General features: G+C 44.9%; 1 protein-coding gene across 2 annotated transcripts in view; it reads left to right on the top strand.

The window, feature by feature from the left end:
- The window catches only part of tet3 (tet methylcytosine dioxygenase 3), an 81,692-nt gene extending 63,845 nt beyond the window's left edge, over positions 1-17,847 (top strand). For both annotated transcript variants that reach the window (XM_084307503.1, XM_084307504.1), the window contains 4 exons: positions 77-166; positions 3,631-3,768; positions 12,197-12,554; positions 15,665-17,847. In XM_084307503.1, the coding sequence (XP_084163629.1) occupies positions 77-166; positions 3,631-3,768; positions 12,197-12,554; positions 15,665-17,457 (2,379 nt within the window). In that variant the 3' untranslated portion in view covers positions 17,458-17,847. The remainder of the gene's footprint in view (positions 1-76; positions 167-3,630; positions 3,769-12,196; positions 12,555-15,664) is intronic.
- The last annotated feature ends 3,459 nt before the right edge of the window (positions 17,848-21,306 follow it).

Raw genomic sequence — 21,306 nt, 5'->3', positions numbered from 1 at the left:
AATCAGTATATTATTTTGTCCGCTTTGTATTTTTAAACTGGAATAACTCAAATGTGTTTCATGTCGTGTTTGTCAGGAGGATAAACTCAGGGATAACTTACAGCTACTGGCAACCGAGGTGGCTCCCTTGTACAAGCAGCTGGCCCCACAAGCCCACAGTAACCAGGTCTGTAACACAAGCAGATGTCGGTCCCAAGGCACTCACACATGTGGTTGTGCCGCGCACGCATGTTAACACACCCTTGCAAAAATGATGGGGGCACACACACACACACACACACACACACACACACACACACACACACACACACACACACACACACACACACACACACACACACACATGCCTATGGCAGGGTTAGGAAGAGCAGTAGTAATTCAGCAACATGCTAACTCGTCAGGTCTGTGACCCTGTCCTCCTTGCCTTCTTAGATTACAGGGAGTGGGTTTACGTTGCACTGTTCCAGAACATGAACATTGAGACATGCTGTGTATCAGTGTGAATAACGCTCTACTTGGATTGAAACAGCACTGAGAACTCTAGGGCGCTGAGAGGGGTGCCACACCCGTGCAGTAGCACACACTGACCTGTAAACCCATCCTCCACTCATTAATATTTAGTAGAACACTAAGTAGACCAAGGAGACTCATTATAGCATTGTGTTGGAAGAGCAGACTTAAGGTTGTGGCCCCACCTATAGTCGCTATTTTAGACTTTACTGGGTTAAAATGAGATTAGATTAGAATAAAATGTATTGTCATTATACAGCACAAGTACAGTGCAACGAAAAGAAGTTGGGCATCCAACCAGAGTGCAAGTGTAGCAGTAAAGTGCAACAGCAATATACAATGTACAGGTGGTTAAACTGGGTACTAAATACACAAATGAGTACTACTGAGTGTAGTGCTAATCAGATGTATGTACAGAGTTATAAACCTTGATATGTGCCGTTGGTATATTTTTTTAACAAGGTTTTTTTATTTGAAGATTCAGTTTTCACAGGCGTTCCCACATGGGCCAAAAGAAAATAAGTCCCTCCCTCCCTCCCTCCCTCCCTCCCTCCCTCCCTCCCTCCCTCCCCCCACCCCTATACCAGACAGAATCATTCTAAGATACCTTAAGGCATTTATTAATCATTGTTTTTCCTTTTAGCTTTTAAATCACCAGACAGCAGTGACATATGCATCTCTTGTATTCTGTAGATAGAGAAAAAGAAAAGTAAGAACATAAAAGAATAGAATAATAAGCTGAGAGACTAGGAAGGCCAGTCAGATCACCTCTGTCACATCATCCGCTTCCATACCCTCAAAGAAAGTTAGGAAAGGATCCCAAATATTGTGGAATTTTTCGGTACAACCTCTGACAGTATACCTGATCTTCTCCAGTTTGATATGATACATGACCTCTCTCGTCCAGTGGCCGTACACAGGAGGACCTGGGTCTTTCCATTTGAACAGTATTAGCCTTCTGGCCAATAGTGGACAGAAGGCCAGCATTCTAGATTCCCACCATTTAAAGTGGATGTCCGTTGGGGCCACTCCGAATATTGCAATATATGGAGATGGCTCTACTACCTTTCCAAATATCTTAGAGAAGGTGTCAAAGATGGCCTGCCAATAGGTGTGCAACTTTGGGCACGTCCAGAACATGTGGAGCAGAGTGGCCGGAGCCTGTCTGCAGCGGTCACATAGAGGGTGATATATCTTAGAGAGCCTGTCTTTAGACCAATGCAGTCTGTGTACAATTTTAAATTGGATAACAGCATGTTTAAGGCATATGGAGGAAGAGAAAATCCCCTGTATTATTTTGTCCCATGTGTCCTCTGTGATTGACTCATCTAAGTCTGTCTCCCATCTGCCCCTAAGGAGATCCAGAGGCGTCAAGTTGCTTCTATTAAGTAATTTGTAGATTCCGCTTATAGCTTGTTTCTGGATCAATTTACAGTTCAGGATTGAGTCTAAGGTCGCTTTCACATATAGTTTTGGTGGACTCGGTGCGGTTCTGGGGGTGAAGTTGCAACATTGTTGCATTCTTCATTTGGTTCGCCTGCTTTCACACAGATATCTGTCAGGCGGACCGAGACCTTCTGAACAATGTCACGCGGTCGAAAAGGGCGCTTGTCTATTGGACAGTGGAAATGTGTGTGTGGCTGCGATCCCGTGTGTGCGCGCGCGCGTGTGTGTGTGTGTCTGTGTGGACTGCGAGTCCTCCAGATCAGCGGAGCCGAGTTTTGACATGGCATTGATCCATTGTTCTATTGAAGCACATTACCACCATCCTCTCGCTAAACAACTTGTAGACCACTGTGTTTTTATGAGTGCCCACAAGTAGCTGTTTTATTAATAATATAATAAGCCGCGCGCCTCGGTAATAATAATAAGCCGCGTTTTTTCTTCCTTCTTCCCAAGATGCACAGATATATAGATAGATAGATAGATAGAGAGATTAGATGCAGTGTGCTTGTTTTGCAGTGAGTGCTGCGAGCAGTGGTAATAATAATCACTTCCTATATTTGGTTCGCGTTTGGTTCGATGAAGCCGAACCGAGACCTACGTTTTCAGGCGGACCAGAGTTCGACTGTTTGGTCCGCGAACCGAGTTCGACGCGCATTCACACAGACCCGAAAAACCGGACTATCGAATTCTGGTCCGAAAGTCCGGACCAAACAGCCCCTGTGTGAAAGCGACCTAAGAGAGAGGCAGGAGGACACAATGGGTAGCAGTCCGAGTTTGAAGTTACAAAGCTCCAGAGTTGCAAATATCTATAGAAGTGTGACCTAGGGATTTTGTATTTATGTACCAGCTGTTCAAAGGAGGCAAAGTTGTCGTCTATATACAGTAGAGGTCAGACAGTGCAATCACTCCACTTCCAACATAACTGTCAAAGGCCTTATCCATCATTGAGGGGATAAACCGTTGGTATTTGATTCGATTAGAAAATAATCAGTAGTACAGGGCCTATCCACAGAGTTTGAGCCAAGTTGGATAAGAAATAGCCCTAACCCTACTAATCCCATTCCTCTGCATTTGATGCCCGGGGGACCAATTCCAGTTTTAATGCCAGTACCTTGGTGAAGGGAAACATGCATGTCTTTTGGAGTGCAAGAAAACCCACATTAACAGAACATGCAAAATAAAATAAAGTATCGATGAGTCTTCTAATGCTACTGCGGAACATTATTAGCACTGGTAAGCCATCTAGCTTGGCTCAGCAGTTAGAAATGACTTCTGAACATGGTTACAACACTAGAGGGGCCGCTTCTGGTAACATCAGAACAAAATCAGCACCAATAGCACTCTGGAATGCTCTGCCGAAAAACATCTCATCCACAATACATAATAAAATTACTTTCAAAACAAATATTAAGAGATATCTTGCAAACATGTCAAGTACAGTATGTAACTGTTATCTGTGTATTCTCTTTTTTTTGTTTGACTGGAATGTTAGATTTTATAATGTGAATTTGTATATTTGTACACATTTTCTATTTGTGTTTTGTCAAGTATGTAACTGTTATCTGTGTATTTTATCTTTTTGTTTGACTGGAATGTTAGATTTTATAATGTGAATTTGTATATTTATATACATTTTTAATTTGTGTTTTGTTTTTATTTGTATTCGTATTTCAGTGTAAGAATGAGTCGACCGCTCCAGACTGCAGACTGGGGCTGAGCGAAGGCAGGCCGTTCTCTGGTATCACCGCCTGCATGGACTTCTGCGCACATGCTCATAAGGACCAGCATAACCTCTACAACGGCTGCACTGTGGTAAGATGACCGTCTCTCTTGTCTCTGCCTTTCTCTGACTCTTTCTCCTTCTAGATCAGTGGTTCTCAAAGTGGGGTCTGGGAACCCCCAGGTTCATAAGAATGACTATTCTGATAATAGGTTTCACTCTCTCCACTGTTCTCTCCCCAGTCCCACCTACAGTATAGAAGACTGTTGTGGAATTCTGGAATAAAGATTAGATTTTATTCAAATGTATTGTCATGTAATAAATGTATGTACAGATATACAGTAGATATAGTAAGGGACTATGTGCAGCTAAGTACAGACAGGTGAGGAGAGGTATATATGCGGTGTGAATAAATATATATATATAGTATATACAGCATTATAGTACATGCTATCATACAGAGCTAAGGCCCGGGTTATGTGCAGGTGTACAAGCAAGTATATGAGGGGTTATATGCAGGTATATTCAGACAAATATGGGTATATATATTATGCGGTAATATAAATATATAAATCAAAATGTGCAGTATATAGATAGATATTTCTATTTGTCCACTTTCATGGAAATTTGTCTTTGGCTTCACCGTGGTTACAATCAACAAGACAACACAATACAAACACCACACAGGCACAAAAGACATTGGCCCAAAACAGCCCAATACATAGACAAAAAGAGAAACAACAAAAACATGGACAGAGCTTCCGATACCTAACCAGTACCATGGTTAAGATTTTAATCTAAGAATTCATCAGAGCAATGGCATGTGGGATGAAGGACTTCTTAAAGGTCCCATGTCTTATAAATGACCGTTTCCAGTGTTTAGCATTGTTTCCTAGCAATGGGGGTTTGTATCAATGGGGTCTGTGTCTCTAATTCTCATTTTGGCGGATTGCTCCAATTCAGTTGAGACAATATCCTCGCCCAGTGAACTAAGCTATTCTGATTTGACTCGCTATCCTACGTAGCAAGGAGCTGATCTGCAGTAACGCCCCCTCTATGGTTGACCGCCGCTGCTATGAACGTTACTAGACTATTAAAAAGAAATCATACAAAAACAAAAGCTGCAGGGAGAAAGCACTGCAGTCTAGTCGATTTTGTGTTTTGAGCACAAACTTCATCATAGATCTAGCCTCTTTATTTTGCTCTCAAAGTGAACCAGATTGATGCATTTAACTTTAAAATGTAAACAAATTTAAATAGTTCCGGGGGGGGCATGCCCCCGGACCCCCCTAGAGGCACAGCACCGCTGCTGAATTCTTTTTCAGGGGAAACACTGCCGTCCACCATTAGTACCAATATTTAGAAGCCTTTGCTGTAAGATATGTGTTACTGCTACTGTTAATGGCTGTCATTGTGTTAAATGCTGAACTAAAATCTATAAATAAAACTATTGCATACATGTAGCTTTTAGACAGCTGTAGATGTTTAGTGGTTGAATTGACTAGTGTGAGTGTTGCATCATCAGCCCACGTTTAGAAGCAGACTGGAGCGGGTCCAGACAGTTTAGAAGCAGACTGGAGCGGGTCCAGACAGTTTAGAAGCAGACTGGAGCGGGTCCAGACAGTTTAGAAGCAGACTGGAGCGGCTCCAGACAGTTTAGAAGCAGACTGGAGCGGGTCCAGACAGTTTAGAAGCAGACTGGAGCGGGTCCAGACAGTTTAGAAGCAGACTGGAGTGGGTCCAGACAGTTTAGAAGCAGACTGGAGCGGTGTTGGAGCCAGATTCAGTCCTTAATATTTATTTATTTAGTTAAAAATATGAAGCAATATTGTTTGGAAAACGATTTGAAATGAACTTGATTGATAACATCTTTTATTTGTTATGACTTGGATGTGTGTTGCTTCAACAACGTGGAGGCGTGTCTGGTCCAGCCCATTTTGAACCGGTGATTACAGCACCTTAGTGTGTGAACTCACTTTATCAATGGACTGGTGCGCTAGTAAAAGACTTGACACTGGAATGTAAGGCATGCAGCCCAGACGGTTTTTGACCGTCGCAAGCGCTATGGATTTGGAACTTTAGAAATTGGAAACAGGACACCATGCAACGGGAATAAGCCAGCACACCTCCACGTCATCCGGTAGGAACCCATTCACGCTAAACAAAGCTTCAAGTAAATGACAATAAATACTCTTTTCTATAAACCAAACAATTCATCTCATCTGTTTTCTTACGGAAAAGCGCATGCGCGCGTCAACCAAGGCTGTGGATCTCACAAGCGGGTCCAGACAGTTTAGAAGCAGACTGGAGCGGGTCCAGACAGTTTAGAAGCAGACTGGAGCGGGTCCAGACAGTTTAGAGGCAGACTGGAGCGGCTCCAGACAGTTTAGAAGCAGACTGGAGCGGGTCCAGACAGTTTAGAAGCAGACTGGAGCGGGTCCAGACAGTTTAGAAGCAGACTGGAGCGGCTCCAGACAGTTTAGAAGCAGACTGGAGCGGGTCCAGACAGTTTAGAAGCAGACTGGAGCGGGTCCAGACAGTTTAGAAGCAGACTGGAGCGGGTCCAGACAGTTTAGAGGCAGACTGGAGCGGGTCCAGACAGTTTAGAAGCAGACTGGAGCGTCCGGTGTTGTCACCAGCTTGGCTGGCCGTTCACACTAATACAATTGGCAGTATCAGAGGGTGGGAGAAGCTGGCGGGGTGGGTCCGGGTCGTTGTAAACAGCGACTCCTACAGTTCGGTCGGGGCACCTGCTAAGCGCGGATAGGACCTGAGTGGGATAGTGTGATCCTTCCACACGCTACGCCCTCTCAGGGAGGATCCGCACTGCCAGGTGAAAAGAAGCGGTTGATTGGCTGGACGTGTGTCGGAGGAAGCACGTGGTAGCCTCCACTCTCCCAGATGATCTGACTGGGGGTAAGTGCGCAGCGACCAGGAAGGGATTGGGAATTGGCATACGACTAACATTGGGATGGGAGAAAATCGGAGGAAAATGGAGGGGGGAAAAGATCAAAAAAAAAAAAAAAAAGAAGAAGCAGACTGGAGCGGGTCCAGACAGTCGCCTATGGCTGCCGTCAGGTGGTGGACTATGACCCGCTCCATACACTTGCTCAGAATACTGGTCAAGAGCAACTGGTCTGAAATCATTTAGTAAGGAGGCCGCAGCCTTTTTAGGTACAGGGATGATTGTAGACAATTTCCATGACCGAGGTACAACATGTTCATCAAGTAGATGAACACACGCACACACTCACTTTAAACAAACAACTCACTGCAGCACCCACTTTAGAACACCTAAACACTACATAATTTGCACTACAACCCATACCTCATTACACCTTACTGTAAATTGTACCTAAATTGTACCTCATCCCATTTTTGCTTTGCACTATATTGTATATTTGTATATTGTATAGTATATTGTATGGTAACTCCGTTACTTCTACTCTGCATTGAACATTGTACATATGTCTATACTGAACACTTGTGTCTACGTACGTGACTTCTATTTTTTACTTGCTATACTTATTTTATTTTATACTTATCTATTTTTGTCTAGCACAGTCTCTGGAGCGTAACAGAAAGAAGCATTTTGTATAAAAGTATTCTGTACTTCTGTATGACAACTAACAAAGAAACTAGATACTAAAACAGTTTAGTAAGGCCTTACTGGGCCTGACTCTAGCCAGGCTGACAGCAACATCATTTTCATTAAGCTTAATACAATTATAATCAGTAATGGCGCTGCATACATTATCACAAACCGTATCAGGAGTGTCCAGGATCAAATCTACTGTAGTGCTGATTCCAATCATTGGCAAAAGAAAGGAGGTTATTTGAGGGAAAATATTGCTGCTTCCTGGCCTCCCGTCCCATCATTGCATTGAGACCATCCCAAGCTTTCTTTGCATTGCCAGAGCATAGCTGCTTCTCTACCCTTTCTTTGTACTCTCACATATTCCTCTTACTGATATATCTGATCTGATCTCCTTCCTCTTTTCCTTAACTAAATCTCTGTCCCCCTTAGTAAATGCAACCCTTATCTCGTCAAGGCATTTTTTTTGTTTTCAGAGACCCATATCTTGTTATTTGGATACAACTTAACTGATTTCATGGTAACATTAGCTTCCCAAAAGTTCAGATAAAACGTTATGGTCTCAGTCAGTTTGCATCTGCACAGTTATCAAAAAACAGTCCCCAGTCCGTGTCTTCAAAGCAGTCACGCAGTCTTTCCTCACAGCTGTCATTCCAAAGTTGAATCTGTTTGACGGTTGGTTTCTTTGTTTCCGTCATATTTCGGAAGTAAATGTATGACGTTATGGTCTGATTCTCCCGGTGGAGGTCGGCACACTGTTTTATAGGCACCAGGTACGTTGCCAAAACATTGGTCAAGAATTTGCGTGTGGCGCGTAGGGCAGTCAACATATTATATATACAGCACTGTTGTACAATCTATCATACAGAGTATATGGGTAGACAGTGAAAGCAGTTGGTAGGTATAAATTGAGTATAGGCAACAGAGTTCAGAGTCGTACAGTATGGGTAACAGAGCCTATAGGGTGTAGGCAATGGAGTCAGAGTTCAGAGTTTATATGGTGGGGGGAGTTCAGGGAGTGCTTTCCGGTCAGAGGCAGTGCAATTTCTGTACCAGCCTGTGATGCAGTTGGCACACCGGTAAACGTTCACCAGGATCTGAGGGGACAGGTGTGCTTTCCTCAGGCTCCTCAGGAAGAAGAGGCGCTGATGAGCCTTCTTGACCAGTGCTGAGGTGTTGAGGTTCCATGAGAGGTCCTCGGAGATGTGGGACTCCCAGGAATTTGAAGCTGGAGACAGGCTCAACCTCCGCCCCGTTGATGTAGGCGGAGGCATGCGCGCACTGGCTCTGGTCTTCCTGAAGTCCACGATGAGCTCCTTGGTTTTCTTGGTGGTGAGGGCCAGGTTGTTGTCGGCACACCATGCCACCAGGTGCTGGACCTCCTCCCTATAGGCCGACTCATCATTGTTTTTGATGAGGCCCACCACCGTCTGCAAACGGAATTATGGTGTTGGTACCATGTATAGGAGTGAAGTCGTGGATGAAGAGGGAGTAGAGGAGGGGGCTCAGAGTCAGCACACACACAGCCTCGCGGGACGCCGGTGTTCAGGGTGAGGGTGGAGGAGGTGAGATTGTCTATCCTAACGAACTGAGGTCTGTTCGTTAGGAAGTCTAGTATCCAGTTGCAGACAGAGGGGTTGATGTGGAGGTCCTTGGTTTCCACAAGGTCACCAAGTTTGGAGATGAGTTTGGAGGGGATGATGGTGTTGAATGCTGAGCTGAAGTCGATGAACAGCATTCACACATGGGTGTTGCTCTCATCCAGGTGGGAGAGGATGGACAAGCAAAACTGTACATTGGAATATTGACAAAACCATACTTGGTCATTTACTGTACATTGGAAGGGGTTGGGTTAGGACATTTACAGGGGCCAGTTTCGAATTGCAGTCTCCCGTAGGTGTTCTTTGAGAGTGTTTTTGAAAGTGGGTAGTGATTCACATTCCTTTACAGATTTGGGTAGGGCGTTCCACATTGATGTGGCATAATTGCGAAACGTGTCTAGTCCCTTGTTTGAGCCGAATCTGGGTTTAACATGATTTGTGGAGCTCCCTCTGGTGTTGTGATCGTGGTATTCACTGACCTTTGGGAATTATTTTGACATGTACATGGGTACCTTGGTCGTGTAGTGTATCTTGTAGACCAGGGCCCTCATTCATCAACGTTGCGTACGCACAGATATGTGCTTAACCCGTGCGTACAACCATTTCTAAGCAAAGTGTGGGATTTATCAATTTGTACGTGAACTTGACTTTGTGCGTATGTCTACGCACAGCCCAGAGCATGCGTAGCTGGCGCCCGTTTGTAGAATATATTATTACAACAAGGAAATAAGCTTCTGTGCATTAGTTTCAACACTGGCGTGTTCTGTATGAACCGTAATTCATTATAGTTCATTGTAAAATAGCAACAGTAGTGTAATTATGGTCAAAACCCTATAAATAGCATTTGGAATAATCTGTCTTTATCTCCGAATGAATGCAGCATGGTTTATATAGCGTTATCGGAATATACGGGGTGTACTGACTGACTGCGCTCCGCGTAGCTCAACTTGTTATTATTTTGCGCACAGACCGCAGAAACACGGGACCGTTTTGATTATATTTAAAAGGCTTTACGTTAAACGAAACAAGTGGAATTTCGAAGCTGTAAGCAGAATACAAGTCATATGAACACCCACGATATAGTGTTCTTCCCCCTTCCTACTGTATAAGAAAGAATAAAAAACGCATTGCAATGAGAACAGAGGGTGTATGTGTATACAAAACCCTTGCAATAATGTGTCTTAAATTAATGAAAAGCATACATGCTCTGGACACAGAGCATATATTGTGTGGGTGATATGACTTGTATTATGCTTACAGAATTCCACGTATTTAGTTTTACAATGTCAAAGCCTTTTAATATAAATCAAAACGTTCCCGTATTTCTTCAATCTATGCGCAAAATAATAAGGAGTTGAGGTAGATACACACTCAGAACATATTATAATGCTGGTATGCTGATAGAGTAAACTATTATATGAATATGAATAGGAATATGATATAAGGTATACACTGGTCTTTCCGCGAGGATAGCGAGGAGGAGTCGGAGAGCCATTAAATGCCATTTGAGAATATAGGCTATTAATGCAATGAAAACATATTATTTAATGTTTTCATAAGCGTAAAGATACAACAGCTAGATTAATGATCAAGTTAGTTTACTGTGCAGGTTTCGCAGGGCTGTGCATTGTGCTATTATATATGCGCAAGTTACTGTTGCATAATGTAGGCTATGGCTGCTATTATATGTAATTCATATAGGCTACCTAATAGTATATGATTTTTAGAGGCATCTATTTTGTTGTCGGTATTAGGCTAATACCGACAACAAAATAGATGCCTCTAAAAATCATATTATAGCCAATCGAACACAACTAATAAAGGCATTCATATTACAGCACGGTTATAATGACACACTACCAACGCCAAACAGTGGTCAACGAACGGTCTTTATTAGTATTTTGAGCTGTCCAGGCAGAATTGCAGCAATGGTCTTAGGGAGCCGTTGATATCTGACATCACCGTGTACAAGTCAGCCTTTTATTTATCCCATAACACCGGTTGTGTCTTCTTGGTTCGACAGCGCCTCATGAACAATCTCCCGTGAAGTTTCTCAGAGTTCCGCTCGGGTCAGTCCATTATTTCACATCCCATGGGGGGTGTTTCATGACCATATATGGATAATCATGCACGAGCATTGACGGTAGAACAAAGAGGTATTTATCAACACGGAGGAGCGTAGGACCTGTGTACGCAAGGTTGATAAATCCCAATATTTCTGTGCATGCACACATTCTAAATTCTGTGCTTATGTATGAAAATAGAATACTTTCTAAGAAAAATTGATAAATGAGGGCCCAGGCCCATTGCAAGTTGCTGTACTCTGTCGTCTACTCTAAGCCATCCTAGGTTGTCAAAGTGGGCAGGGGTGAGGTGGGTTCTAGGAGTAAGGTCAAGCAGTAGTCTGACCAGTTTGTTTTTAGCGCCTTTGAGGTGCTTTGGTACCATGAGGTGCAAGCATAGTCGTAGTACCCTTGAATGAGTGCTCCTGCCAGAGTCTTCAGGGTATTCTTGTTTACCAGTGAGGAGATCCGGTACAAGAATCGAGTTCGTTGGTTGACTTTTTGTATTACATTGGATGCCATTTTGTCACAGGAAAGATTTGCCTCTAGGATGGAACCCAGGTAGGTAATTTCTTCTTTCCTTGTGACAATATTGTCACCCACTGTAACTGAGAAGCCGTCGGTCTTGCTGAGTTTGTTATTTGAACCGAAGAGAATGGACTCTGTTTTGCCCATGTGTAATGATAGTTTGTTATCAGCGAGCCATATGCAGATTTTGCCTAGTTCCGAGCTGAGGGATTTTTCAACCTGTAACTTGTTCTTGTCAGAGACCAGCAGGGCTGAGTCGTCCGCAAACAGGAACAAGTTGCAGTCACAAGCTGACGACATGTCATTTGCATAAATTAGGAACAGTAGCGGTCCTAGTATGCTTCCTTGTGGAACACCACAGCTCACTGTGAGGGGGGGGGATAGGGTACCGTTTACCTCCACCATCTGTTCTCTCCCCTCCAGGTAGGATTGCATCCAGCTCACTGATAGACTATCAAAACCAATTGCTTTTAGCTTGTCAATCAGAATGGTGTGATTGACAGTGTCGAAGGCCTTTTGTAGGTCCAGCATGATCTAATATCTACTGTATATCTCTCTCTCCCTCTCTCCCTCTCCCTCTCCCTCTCTCTCTCCCTCCCTCTCTCTCTCTCTCTCTCTCTGTCTCTCTCTCTCCCCCCCCTCCTCTCTCTCTCTCTCTCTCTCTCTCTCTCTCTCTCTCTCTCTCTCTCTCTCTCTCTCTCTCTCTCTCTCTCTCTCTCTCTCTCTCTCTCAGGTGTGTACTCTGACTAAGGAGGACAACCGGAGGGTGGGGGAGATCCCCGAGGATGAGCAGCTCCACGTTCTGCCTCTCTACAAGGTCTCCCTCACCGACGAGTTCGGCAGCGAAGAGGGCCAGCGCCTCAAGATGAAGACGGGGGCCATCCAGGAGCTCCAGGCCTTCCGGCGCGAAGTGCGCAAGCTGCCCGAGCCGGCCAAGTCGTGCCGGCAGCGCCGCCTGGAGGCCAAGAGGGTTGCATCGGAGAAGAAGAAGAGCAAGCTGCAGCAGCAGGCGGGGGCGACGCCGGACAAGACGGTGATCAAGACTGAAGCTTGCCTCCCCGGCTCCCCACACCCTCCCACAGGCAATAAAGGTGAGGCGGTCTTATATATTGAAATTCTTTATTCGGAATAACCCCTTGAGATGTAGCATCTCGTTTTCGAGGGGCTCCTAACACAATACAATGTATGCACATTTTCAAAAAACAAACAAACAAAAAAAAACATTAGACATCGAAACAGAATCTACAACAACAAAATCAACTAAGAAATAACAATACAAAGAAATATAGTATGCAGTATATAAATGACATGTATCACTTATCACAATGTACAGGAGGGATTTGTGAAGGCTAGTCTAAAGTTAGAGATGCACCAATATGTAAAAAAAAATTATAACCCTAACTAACCTTACTGTCATGCACTTGTCCTAATAAACTAACCTACACTGTAGCACTCAACACTTTGATGAACATTGTTACTCTCAGCTGATAGAGTTGTGCCCTTCCTGATGACTTGTTGTACAAAACTAGTAAGTCACTTTGGATAAAAGCGTCAGCTAAATGACTAAATGTAAATGTAGTTTTTTTCCAATGACCCCAACATCTAAATCTATACAGTGGCTCAGGAGGTAGAAAGCTCGTCTGGTAATCGGAAGGTTTGTGGTTCAAATCCAATTGTGCTTTTTAAAGCCTAAATCGGCCAATGCCATTGTCTGCCCATACAAAGGTATGGAATGGATGCATACCTACCTATCTGAAATGTTGAATCTTTTATAACTCAATAAAGCCCCTTTCACGCATGCACTGAACTCCTTAACACATTGAGTGCCAACGACGATAAATCTCGTTGTTGGCCGCCATGCGTTGAGTGCCAACAACGACAAATCTCGTTATTTAATCGTTATTTCTTTTATTAGCAATATCCATTCATTTTTCATCAATCCAGCCTCACGTTATCATTGGGACTGTCTCTGAGCTCGAAAAGGGCAAATACCGCCCCCTATCGTCTCCCGGATGGTATTGCACCCATTGGAATGGACTCAGTGAAAATGCATGTGGAAAAAAAACTCCGGATTCCACATTTTACTTCTCAGGCATGTAACCCGAGACTATTGCATTCATTGGGGCAACCGAAAGCAGCGTGGATTATCTGTTTCGAGGTCTAATGTTGGATCAATAAACGCGATCGATATTTGGAATGGCGATCAGGAATTGGAATAATCTTTTTGGAGAACATCTGATCTGAGGTAATCAGTTTTGGGGTAATCAGATGTTTTTTTCACATATTTCACAACGTGTGTGTGTGTGGCTGTGTGTGCGTGTATGACGTTAGCGCTGACCAGGTCATGGATAATTGATTTTTCAGCCCGCTTCTCTAGCGTGCATAAGTACACATATACTATCGATAATCTAGCGTTTATTTGAAAACGATTCATAAATCAGCGGAAAATGACAATGTTTTGTGTGTATTCCAGTAAAAGGCGATTCCTGCAGAATCTTATTTTTTTCCTAGACATTTCCAAAACTATACTCGTATTCAAAACGGTATAAAACGGAAATGTACAGATGAAAAAACAATCCGTTTCGTACATGTTGACTGCAAGCAAGTCATTGATAAGCGATGGGCGTATTAGACACAGCCATAATTTAAAGGAAAACTCCCTGGAGTTAGACAAGAAGATACATACCTTTTTTGTCTCTGTGCATGCATTTAGTTTAGGGAACAGCCGCTCCGTTAGCGTAGCTTAGCTTCATCCCTGGAAGTGGGTCAGATTTGTAGCCTCAAGTTCCCTAAAGTTCCCTACAGTATACACTCCAAATACAATCCAAAACGTTCCTGTAAACATGTTGTGACCTGTGTATTTACCACATGGAGAAATAAAAAATAATTGAATTCGACAATTACGTTTTCTAAGCAAATATACTCGGAACAATTTTTTGCCTAACCACTCGTCTCTGGGCGCAGTCAGTGATTTCAACGTGAAGCCGTGTTTGTTGACATTCTCATTCATTCAAAGGATCCGAACCGATTGAAGTTTATGGATACCATGACTTAAAATCCTCTTACCTTGACGATTAAAAGCCTCCCCAATTTAGAAAACAGTATTCCAATGGCTGGTCTTGATAGGCTGCTAGCTAACGGAGCTAACCAATAAACACAGAACCGGGCGGACACTAAAGCAGATAACGAGAGCAATGACTTCCTTTCTGGGGGGTTTCAAAATAAAAGAGCGACGTCTATAGCAGCGGAATACGTTTATTTTGTACATTATCTAACGTTAACACGAACCTAAACTAATGTTACAACTAACCTAAAGTTAGTTTAGGTTCGTGTTAACGTTAGATAATGTACAAAATAAACGTATTCCGCTGCTATAGACGTCGCCCCAGAAAGGAAGTCATTGCTCTCGTTATCTGCTTTAGTGTCCGCCCGGTTCTGTGTTTGTTGGTTAGCTCCGTTAGCTAGCAGCCTATCAAGACCAGCCATTGGAATACTGTTTTCTAAATTGGGGAGGCTTTTAATCGTCAAGGTAAGAGGATTTTAAGTCATGGTATCCATAAACTTCAATCGGTTCGGATCCTTTGAATGAATGAGAATGTCAACAAACACGGCTTCACGTTGAAATCACTGACAGAGACGAGTGGTTAGGCAAAAAATAGTTCAGAGTATATTTGCTTAGAAAACGTAATTGTCGAATTCAATTATTTTGTATTTCTCCATGTGATAAATACACAGGTCACAACATGTTTACAGGAACGTTTTGGAGTTGTATTTGGAGTGTATTTCGTGACTGTAGGGAACTGTAGGGAACTTGAGGCTACAAATCTGACCCACTTCCAGGGATGAAGTTAAGCTACGCTAACGGAGCGGCTGTTCCCTAAGCTAAATGCATGCACAGAGACAAAAAAGGTATGTATCTTCTTGTCTAACTCCAGGGAAGATGGCAAATAAGCTAATTTCCCAAGATGTTGGAGTTTACCTTTAAGATATAGTTTATGCGTTCACAAATGTGCTCGCCCTCTCATTGACTAAAGCGCTGGCACTCAAGCGATAAATAGCGCACCCCCTGCTGGCAATCAAAGTGTTAACTGCACATTCTGTAACGGCTGTATGTGCGAACACAACATTTTTGTATTATTCAGCCTGGAGTTTTACTCTGAAGTTCTGTTTGTAACTTTTTCTCTGTTTTTTAACCCGGCAGCAATCGTAAAACAGGAGGTGAAACCTACCATTAAGAAGGAGCCCTTCATAGATGGTTACCCTGCGCAGGGAGCGGACCTCTACAACAATATCTACCCCCACCCTGCTTACTATGCAAGGGGAGGCCTCCCTCCCAGTGGCCAGCCCACTGTGCCAGGCCCCATTGTCAACGGCTACCACCACAATCTGCCTGCACTGCCATATGGCTACTACAACTATCCCCCCAATGCACTTTTCCGCCCTGAGCTGAGGACCTACGAGGGTCGAAAAGCGTCCTGGACCAAAGCAGGTTCCAAGGTTGTCCAGGTAGATCAGAAGCCCGATGTCCAGGGTCTCCAGGCCAGACTGGCCCAGTCCTACTCCAGCTACCCCGACCAACAGCACCCAGACCCAGTCAACCAACACAGCGCTTACCCCCAGCAGCCGAATTATAGCCAGTCCCGGCCCTCCTCTGTGTCCTCTGAGCACTCTCACAGAAGCACCCCGGTCATCAAGCAGGAGCCCATGGATTTGCCAGTCTATGAAGGCTCAATGCAGAGCCAGAGTGGCACCAACACACCCAGCACCACGCCACAGCCTGGCGCCTGGCCTGGGCACAAGGTGAATGGGAGTATTGTGTCCAATAGCTGGGATGGGTATTTAACCCCCAAACCAGGCCCTGCGGTCTCTCCCTTCACCCCAGACAAGCAGCAGTTTCACCAGCAGCCCCTGCAGCAGCCCTCTCCCTACCCCCAGCAGTGGAACTCCCTCCCTGGCTCTAATACTCCCATGGCCTCCCCTGTTCCCTCTCCATGTCCCTCCCCACACCCAGGTACCCCACACCTAGGCAACATATACCCAGGCACCCCACACCCTGCTAGCCCACACCCAGGCACCCCGCGCCCCTCGACCCCTCACACAATCACCCCTCGCTCGGGTACACCGCAACCTGGCACCCCACTCCCGGGCACACCCAGCCACTGGGCCAGCCCCGCTCCCAGTCCCCAGCCGCCTAACGCCTGGGCCATGGGGGGGCCTGCGGACTACAGCCCCGGTCCGAAGCACAGCAGCAACCCCGCTGGAGCCTACCCTGACAAGATGTGGTCCAAGGCCGGGGGGGAGAGCTGGGGGGGCTCCGCTCCTCTGGGGCTCCAGGAGAAGGCGTGGAAGTCGTGTGGAGGTTCAGCGGCGGGCAGCACGCCGTCCCCGACTCCCGAGGGCCGCCTCTTCCCCGACTCCCTGCAGCAGTCGAACCCGGCCTACTGGGACCCCAGCCGGGCCGAGAGCGACATGGAGAGCACCAAGAGCCGCGACGAGGACGACGAGGTGTGGTCGGACAGCGAACACAACTTCTTGGACCAAAACATCGGCGGGGTGGCGGTGGCGCCCACGCACGGCTCCATCCTGATAGAGTGTGCCCGGCGAGAGCTGCACGCCACCACGCCGGTCAAGAGGCCCGACCGCGCCCACCCCACCCGCATCTCCCTGGTCTTCTACCAACATAAGAACCTCAACCAGCCCCAGCACGGTATGGCTCTGTGGGAGACCAAGATGAAGCTGCTGGCAGAGCGGGCCCTCCAGAGGCAACAGGAGGCGGCTCTCCTAGGCCTCTCCCAGGAGGAGATCAAGGCCCTCAGTAAGAAACGGAAGTGGGGTGCTGCAGCGGTAGGGGCCAGCCTGGGCCTCAGCCAGGCCAAGGACAAGAGAGAGGGGCCAGTGACACGGCTGGCCCCGACATTCTACACAACCTCCACCGTCACTGTGTCTCCCTACGCCTTCACCCAGCTCACTGGGCCCTACAGTCACTTTGTCTGAGTGCAACACACACACACACACACACACACACACACACACACACACACACACACACACACACACACACACACACAGACTGGTGCAGTGGCGGGCTGGAGAGAGGGATGAGCCTAGACACCCTTCCCTCAACCTCCATATCTCTCCATTCTGCTCCCTCCCCAGTCCACTGGAAGGAGGGGGACATTCTTTTTTTTTTGTTTTTTTTTACCTCATGTCAGGCAGCAGTTTGGGCCTCCCCCCAACAGACACACTGCCTGTGGTGCTCTTCCTCTCTCCTCCGTGGGAGGAACTCCATTGGTTCTCCTTATTCATAGAATTTTAATGATCCTAATTATTGCTATTATTATCAATATTATTATGATTGCTATTGTTACTGTTAATGTTGTTATTACAGGTATTGCTATTATTATGAAGACTTTGTTTTTCTATTGTTGTTTTCATTAATGTTATTATTATTGATGTGGTTGCTTTGGTTGTTCCTTTTTTTTATCAGGAGTCTATCAGACTCAGACAATTGCTTTTTCCTTGTTTGGAAAATGTTTAACCCTGTTTCCTTTAGGTTTTATTTGGCCTTTGTCAATCTTTTAGCTGTACTTTGAGGAGGAGGGGCCATCGTCTGCACTGCAAGATGCAACATGTCTTCAATCACACATTGCAGAGCCTTTCCTAAAGGCTTGGCATAGATATCTATCTTTATATAATTATTATATAGATATTTATCTTTGATAATGTTTGCCAGTTCAGGCCTTTTTTATTTTATTTTTATCACCTTGCTCCTCTTGCTGTGAGCAGATATGGCCGCCTCCTCTTCTCCACCCATAGACGTCCCCACTGGGGCTCCACCTCCACCTCCTGTCCATTCTTCTGTTCCCCTTTGCACTTGGTGCTGTACAAGGTGCTCTTACCACACACGCATCAAGAGAACGGAGGAACTGTCACTGGAGGTCCCCATCTTCCGAAGGTGTCCCAGTAAAAGCGAGCGCTTCCCATTGTAAACCCTAGAAGGCAGCAATGGCCCCCTTTTCAAAATGGTGCACACACATCCCAAGCACTTGAGTTCCACTTGAAAGCCCTGGTCAGCCAGCCGGCATAGAGCCTTGCCTTACTGCTTTAACCATCCATGGCCACTAGAGGGAGCTCTAGCCCTCCGTTTGCCTGAGATACAGCGATAGGAAAAGTGTCGGTGCAGTAGTGGCCCTTGGTGCTCCTCCTATGCACACAAACACGCAACTGTATGGTGCTGTCGTCTCGTCACCACCACGTGAACCCAACCGGAGGCCTTTCGTGGAATGTTTGGAGTGCAAGTTTTTCGTCCATGTTGGAGGAGAAAACGGCAGCCATGTGCAACACAACGGTTCGGCATGTGTTGATATATTTAGAAATATATCGACAAACATTTTTAATCATTTGGTGTCTTATTGCTGGATCTTGTAAACAAGTCACAGTAGATCAGTAATATCAAGCTTTTCCAGTATTTTACCTACTCTACCACTGCACAGAAATATATATATTCTCTCAAAAGTGGTTACAAATGGTTACAGGCTATACACAAACATTCCGTGCAAGGCTTCTATAGGCCGCCTGGTGGTGTCAGTGACCTCAGTGCAGTGACCCCGTGCGGGCGGCTGTCTTGTCATTGAGCTTTAGTGGAGATACCTTCCATAGCATTTAGCAGTGTGACGTCTTGTCTCTATCAAGGTGCACTGCGTGGGGCTTCGCCGAGAGAGAGAGCTCTACCCCCCAGCAGTCAAATGGACAGAACAGTAAGGTGAAGCTACACACACACAGACCAACACCATCCTCCCTGGTCTGTGGTCGAGGCTGGGGGAGCGATGTCGAGTGGTTAGTGTGAGTTAGTCGAGAGATGAGCTCCCGAGAGTCTGTGCTATTATGTCTCTCCCCCCCCCGCGAGTATTCTGCACTCCAAAAGTACTGTATGTCGCTCTAGTGTGTCTGTGCTTGTATGAGAGAGAGAGAGAGAGAGAGAGAGAGACTGTTGCTTCAGCTGATTGGCGACCGTCAGTTGTGTGATAGTAAAGGGTTAACCTTCTGTCGTGTGGCAGTGAAAGGGTTAAGAGTGCGAGTCCATATACCTGTGGGTGCTCTCGTGACAGAACCGTCTCCGGTGCGTCTCCAGAGGGGTCTAGAGCTCTCTCTCTCTAGAGCTCTCTCTACCTCAGGTCGTAGGGACACTGGTCACGACCGCACCACGCTACTGAGGGCAGAGAATCGTGCATTTGTACCTTTGTGGTGGTGGCTCTCAATCTACACTCGTTTCTATCCTTTTATTTATTATTATGATGATGATGATTGTCGTTGATGTTATTGTTTTGTTTTTGTTTTATTTCGTTTGTTTTGATATAGCCAATACAAATTGTATATACAGAAGAAAAGATTTTATAAAAGCACTTTTAATCTTGATTTTAATGACAAAAAAGAAAGAGCCGATTATTGACAACTTGAAGCTTAGTTTTGTTTGTTTTTATTTTTTTTTCCTCAAGAGAGAGATAAAAAAAATGTAAATATTGAAATATTTAGGTAAGATTATTTAACTGGTGAGGGATAATAATGACTAAATCGTGAATGATTGGGGGTATTTGAGTCTTCTCTGTCAGCCCTTCACAAAAGTGAACAACACTTGGTCGGTCCCAATGTGTTGTGTGTAAATGTGTACTTATTAATACTGCTGTTATGCTTTCAAAAGTACTGTACCCCCCTGTCAGCATATACCGTATTCTATTCAACCAAATTAATCTCCCCAAATCATGCAACCTGGAGCCACATGATTAATGTCCACTCATCAACCTTTTGGAAACAGACTTGGAGAATTCCCCAAATTATGTTTTCTAGATTATTCCACTGTCACTGAACTTAAGGACAAATCCATAAACTATATAAAGCTTGGTATGTAATTGACTGCTTATCAATAGAGTTGCACTTGATGGACATCTATTGATTGGACCCTAACCAGCAACAAGTGTGTTGTGGAGCATACTGTAGTAGCTGCAGAAGCAGTTTAACCCTTTCACTACCACACTACAGAAGGTTAACCCTTTCACTACCACACTACAGATGGTTAACCTGTCTGTAGTGTGGTAGTGAAAGGTTAACCTGTCTGTAGTGTGGTAGTGAAAGGGCTAAGCTGTTTCAGTCTGAGAACTTACATTAGTGAGGAATAGCCCAGCAATCTGTGTCAATTGTGCTAGACTATCAGGCGAGAGGTTTCCTCCCTACTTGTTTAAATGTGTCTGTTGTTATCAATGATAGTGTTACCAGTAGTAAGGATGCATCGTGAGAAAAATCATGACACCTTGGTGGAAGACACAAGATAACAGGGTAGCTAGTTTGTAATGGTTGTTGTTTGTCGCAGACATCATGGCCAAGAGTACTTTCACTGGTGCAGGGGCTGAACGCTCCTCTATGCCTTTTCCATGGTCTCTCAATGCTTATTGAATACTGTCACTGATGCAGTAGGAGCCCCCTTTTATAATAATAATAATCATAATAATATAGCATGGTCCACATTCCACACACAATATATACGGATTCAATCATATTTATGATCTACGTAAGAATGGGTGCTGATCATATACTGTACATTATCTTTTATTTTTTATTTTTAACTTTGTACATTTCTATACAAGTCAAGTGACTTTGGTAGACGGTGTTCCTGGGGTGGTGCCGTACGTCTCCCGAGCAAGCTGGTGCTACGCCGCTACGCCTCACCTCCACTGTGGACGTGTGAGGGAACAACCCATTACTGCTATTTTTCTGAGCTCTTAGAATGTCAAAACATCTATAGTATTTGATTCAAGCAGTTTCACAGGATTGTAAGCTGCCTGGTGCTGA

Source organism: Notolepis coatsorum, assembly GCF_963971535.1.
Source record: "Notolepis coatsorum genome assembly, chromosome: 2".
NCBI lineage: Eukaryota > Metazoa > Chordata > Actinopteri > Aulopiformes > Paralepididae > Notolepis > Notolepis coatsorum.
This window is presented reverse-complemented; position numbering and strand designations above follow the sequence as displayed.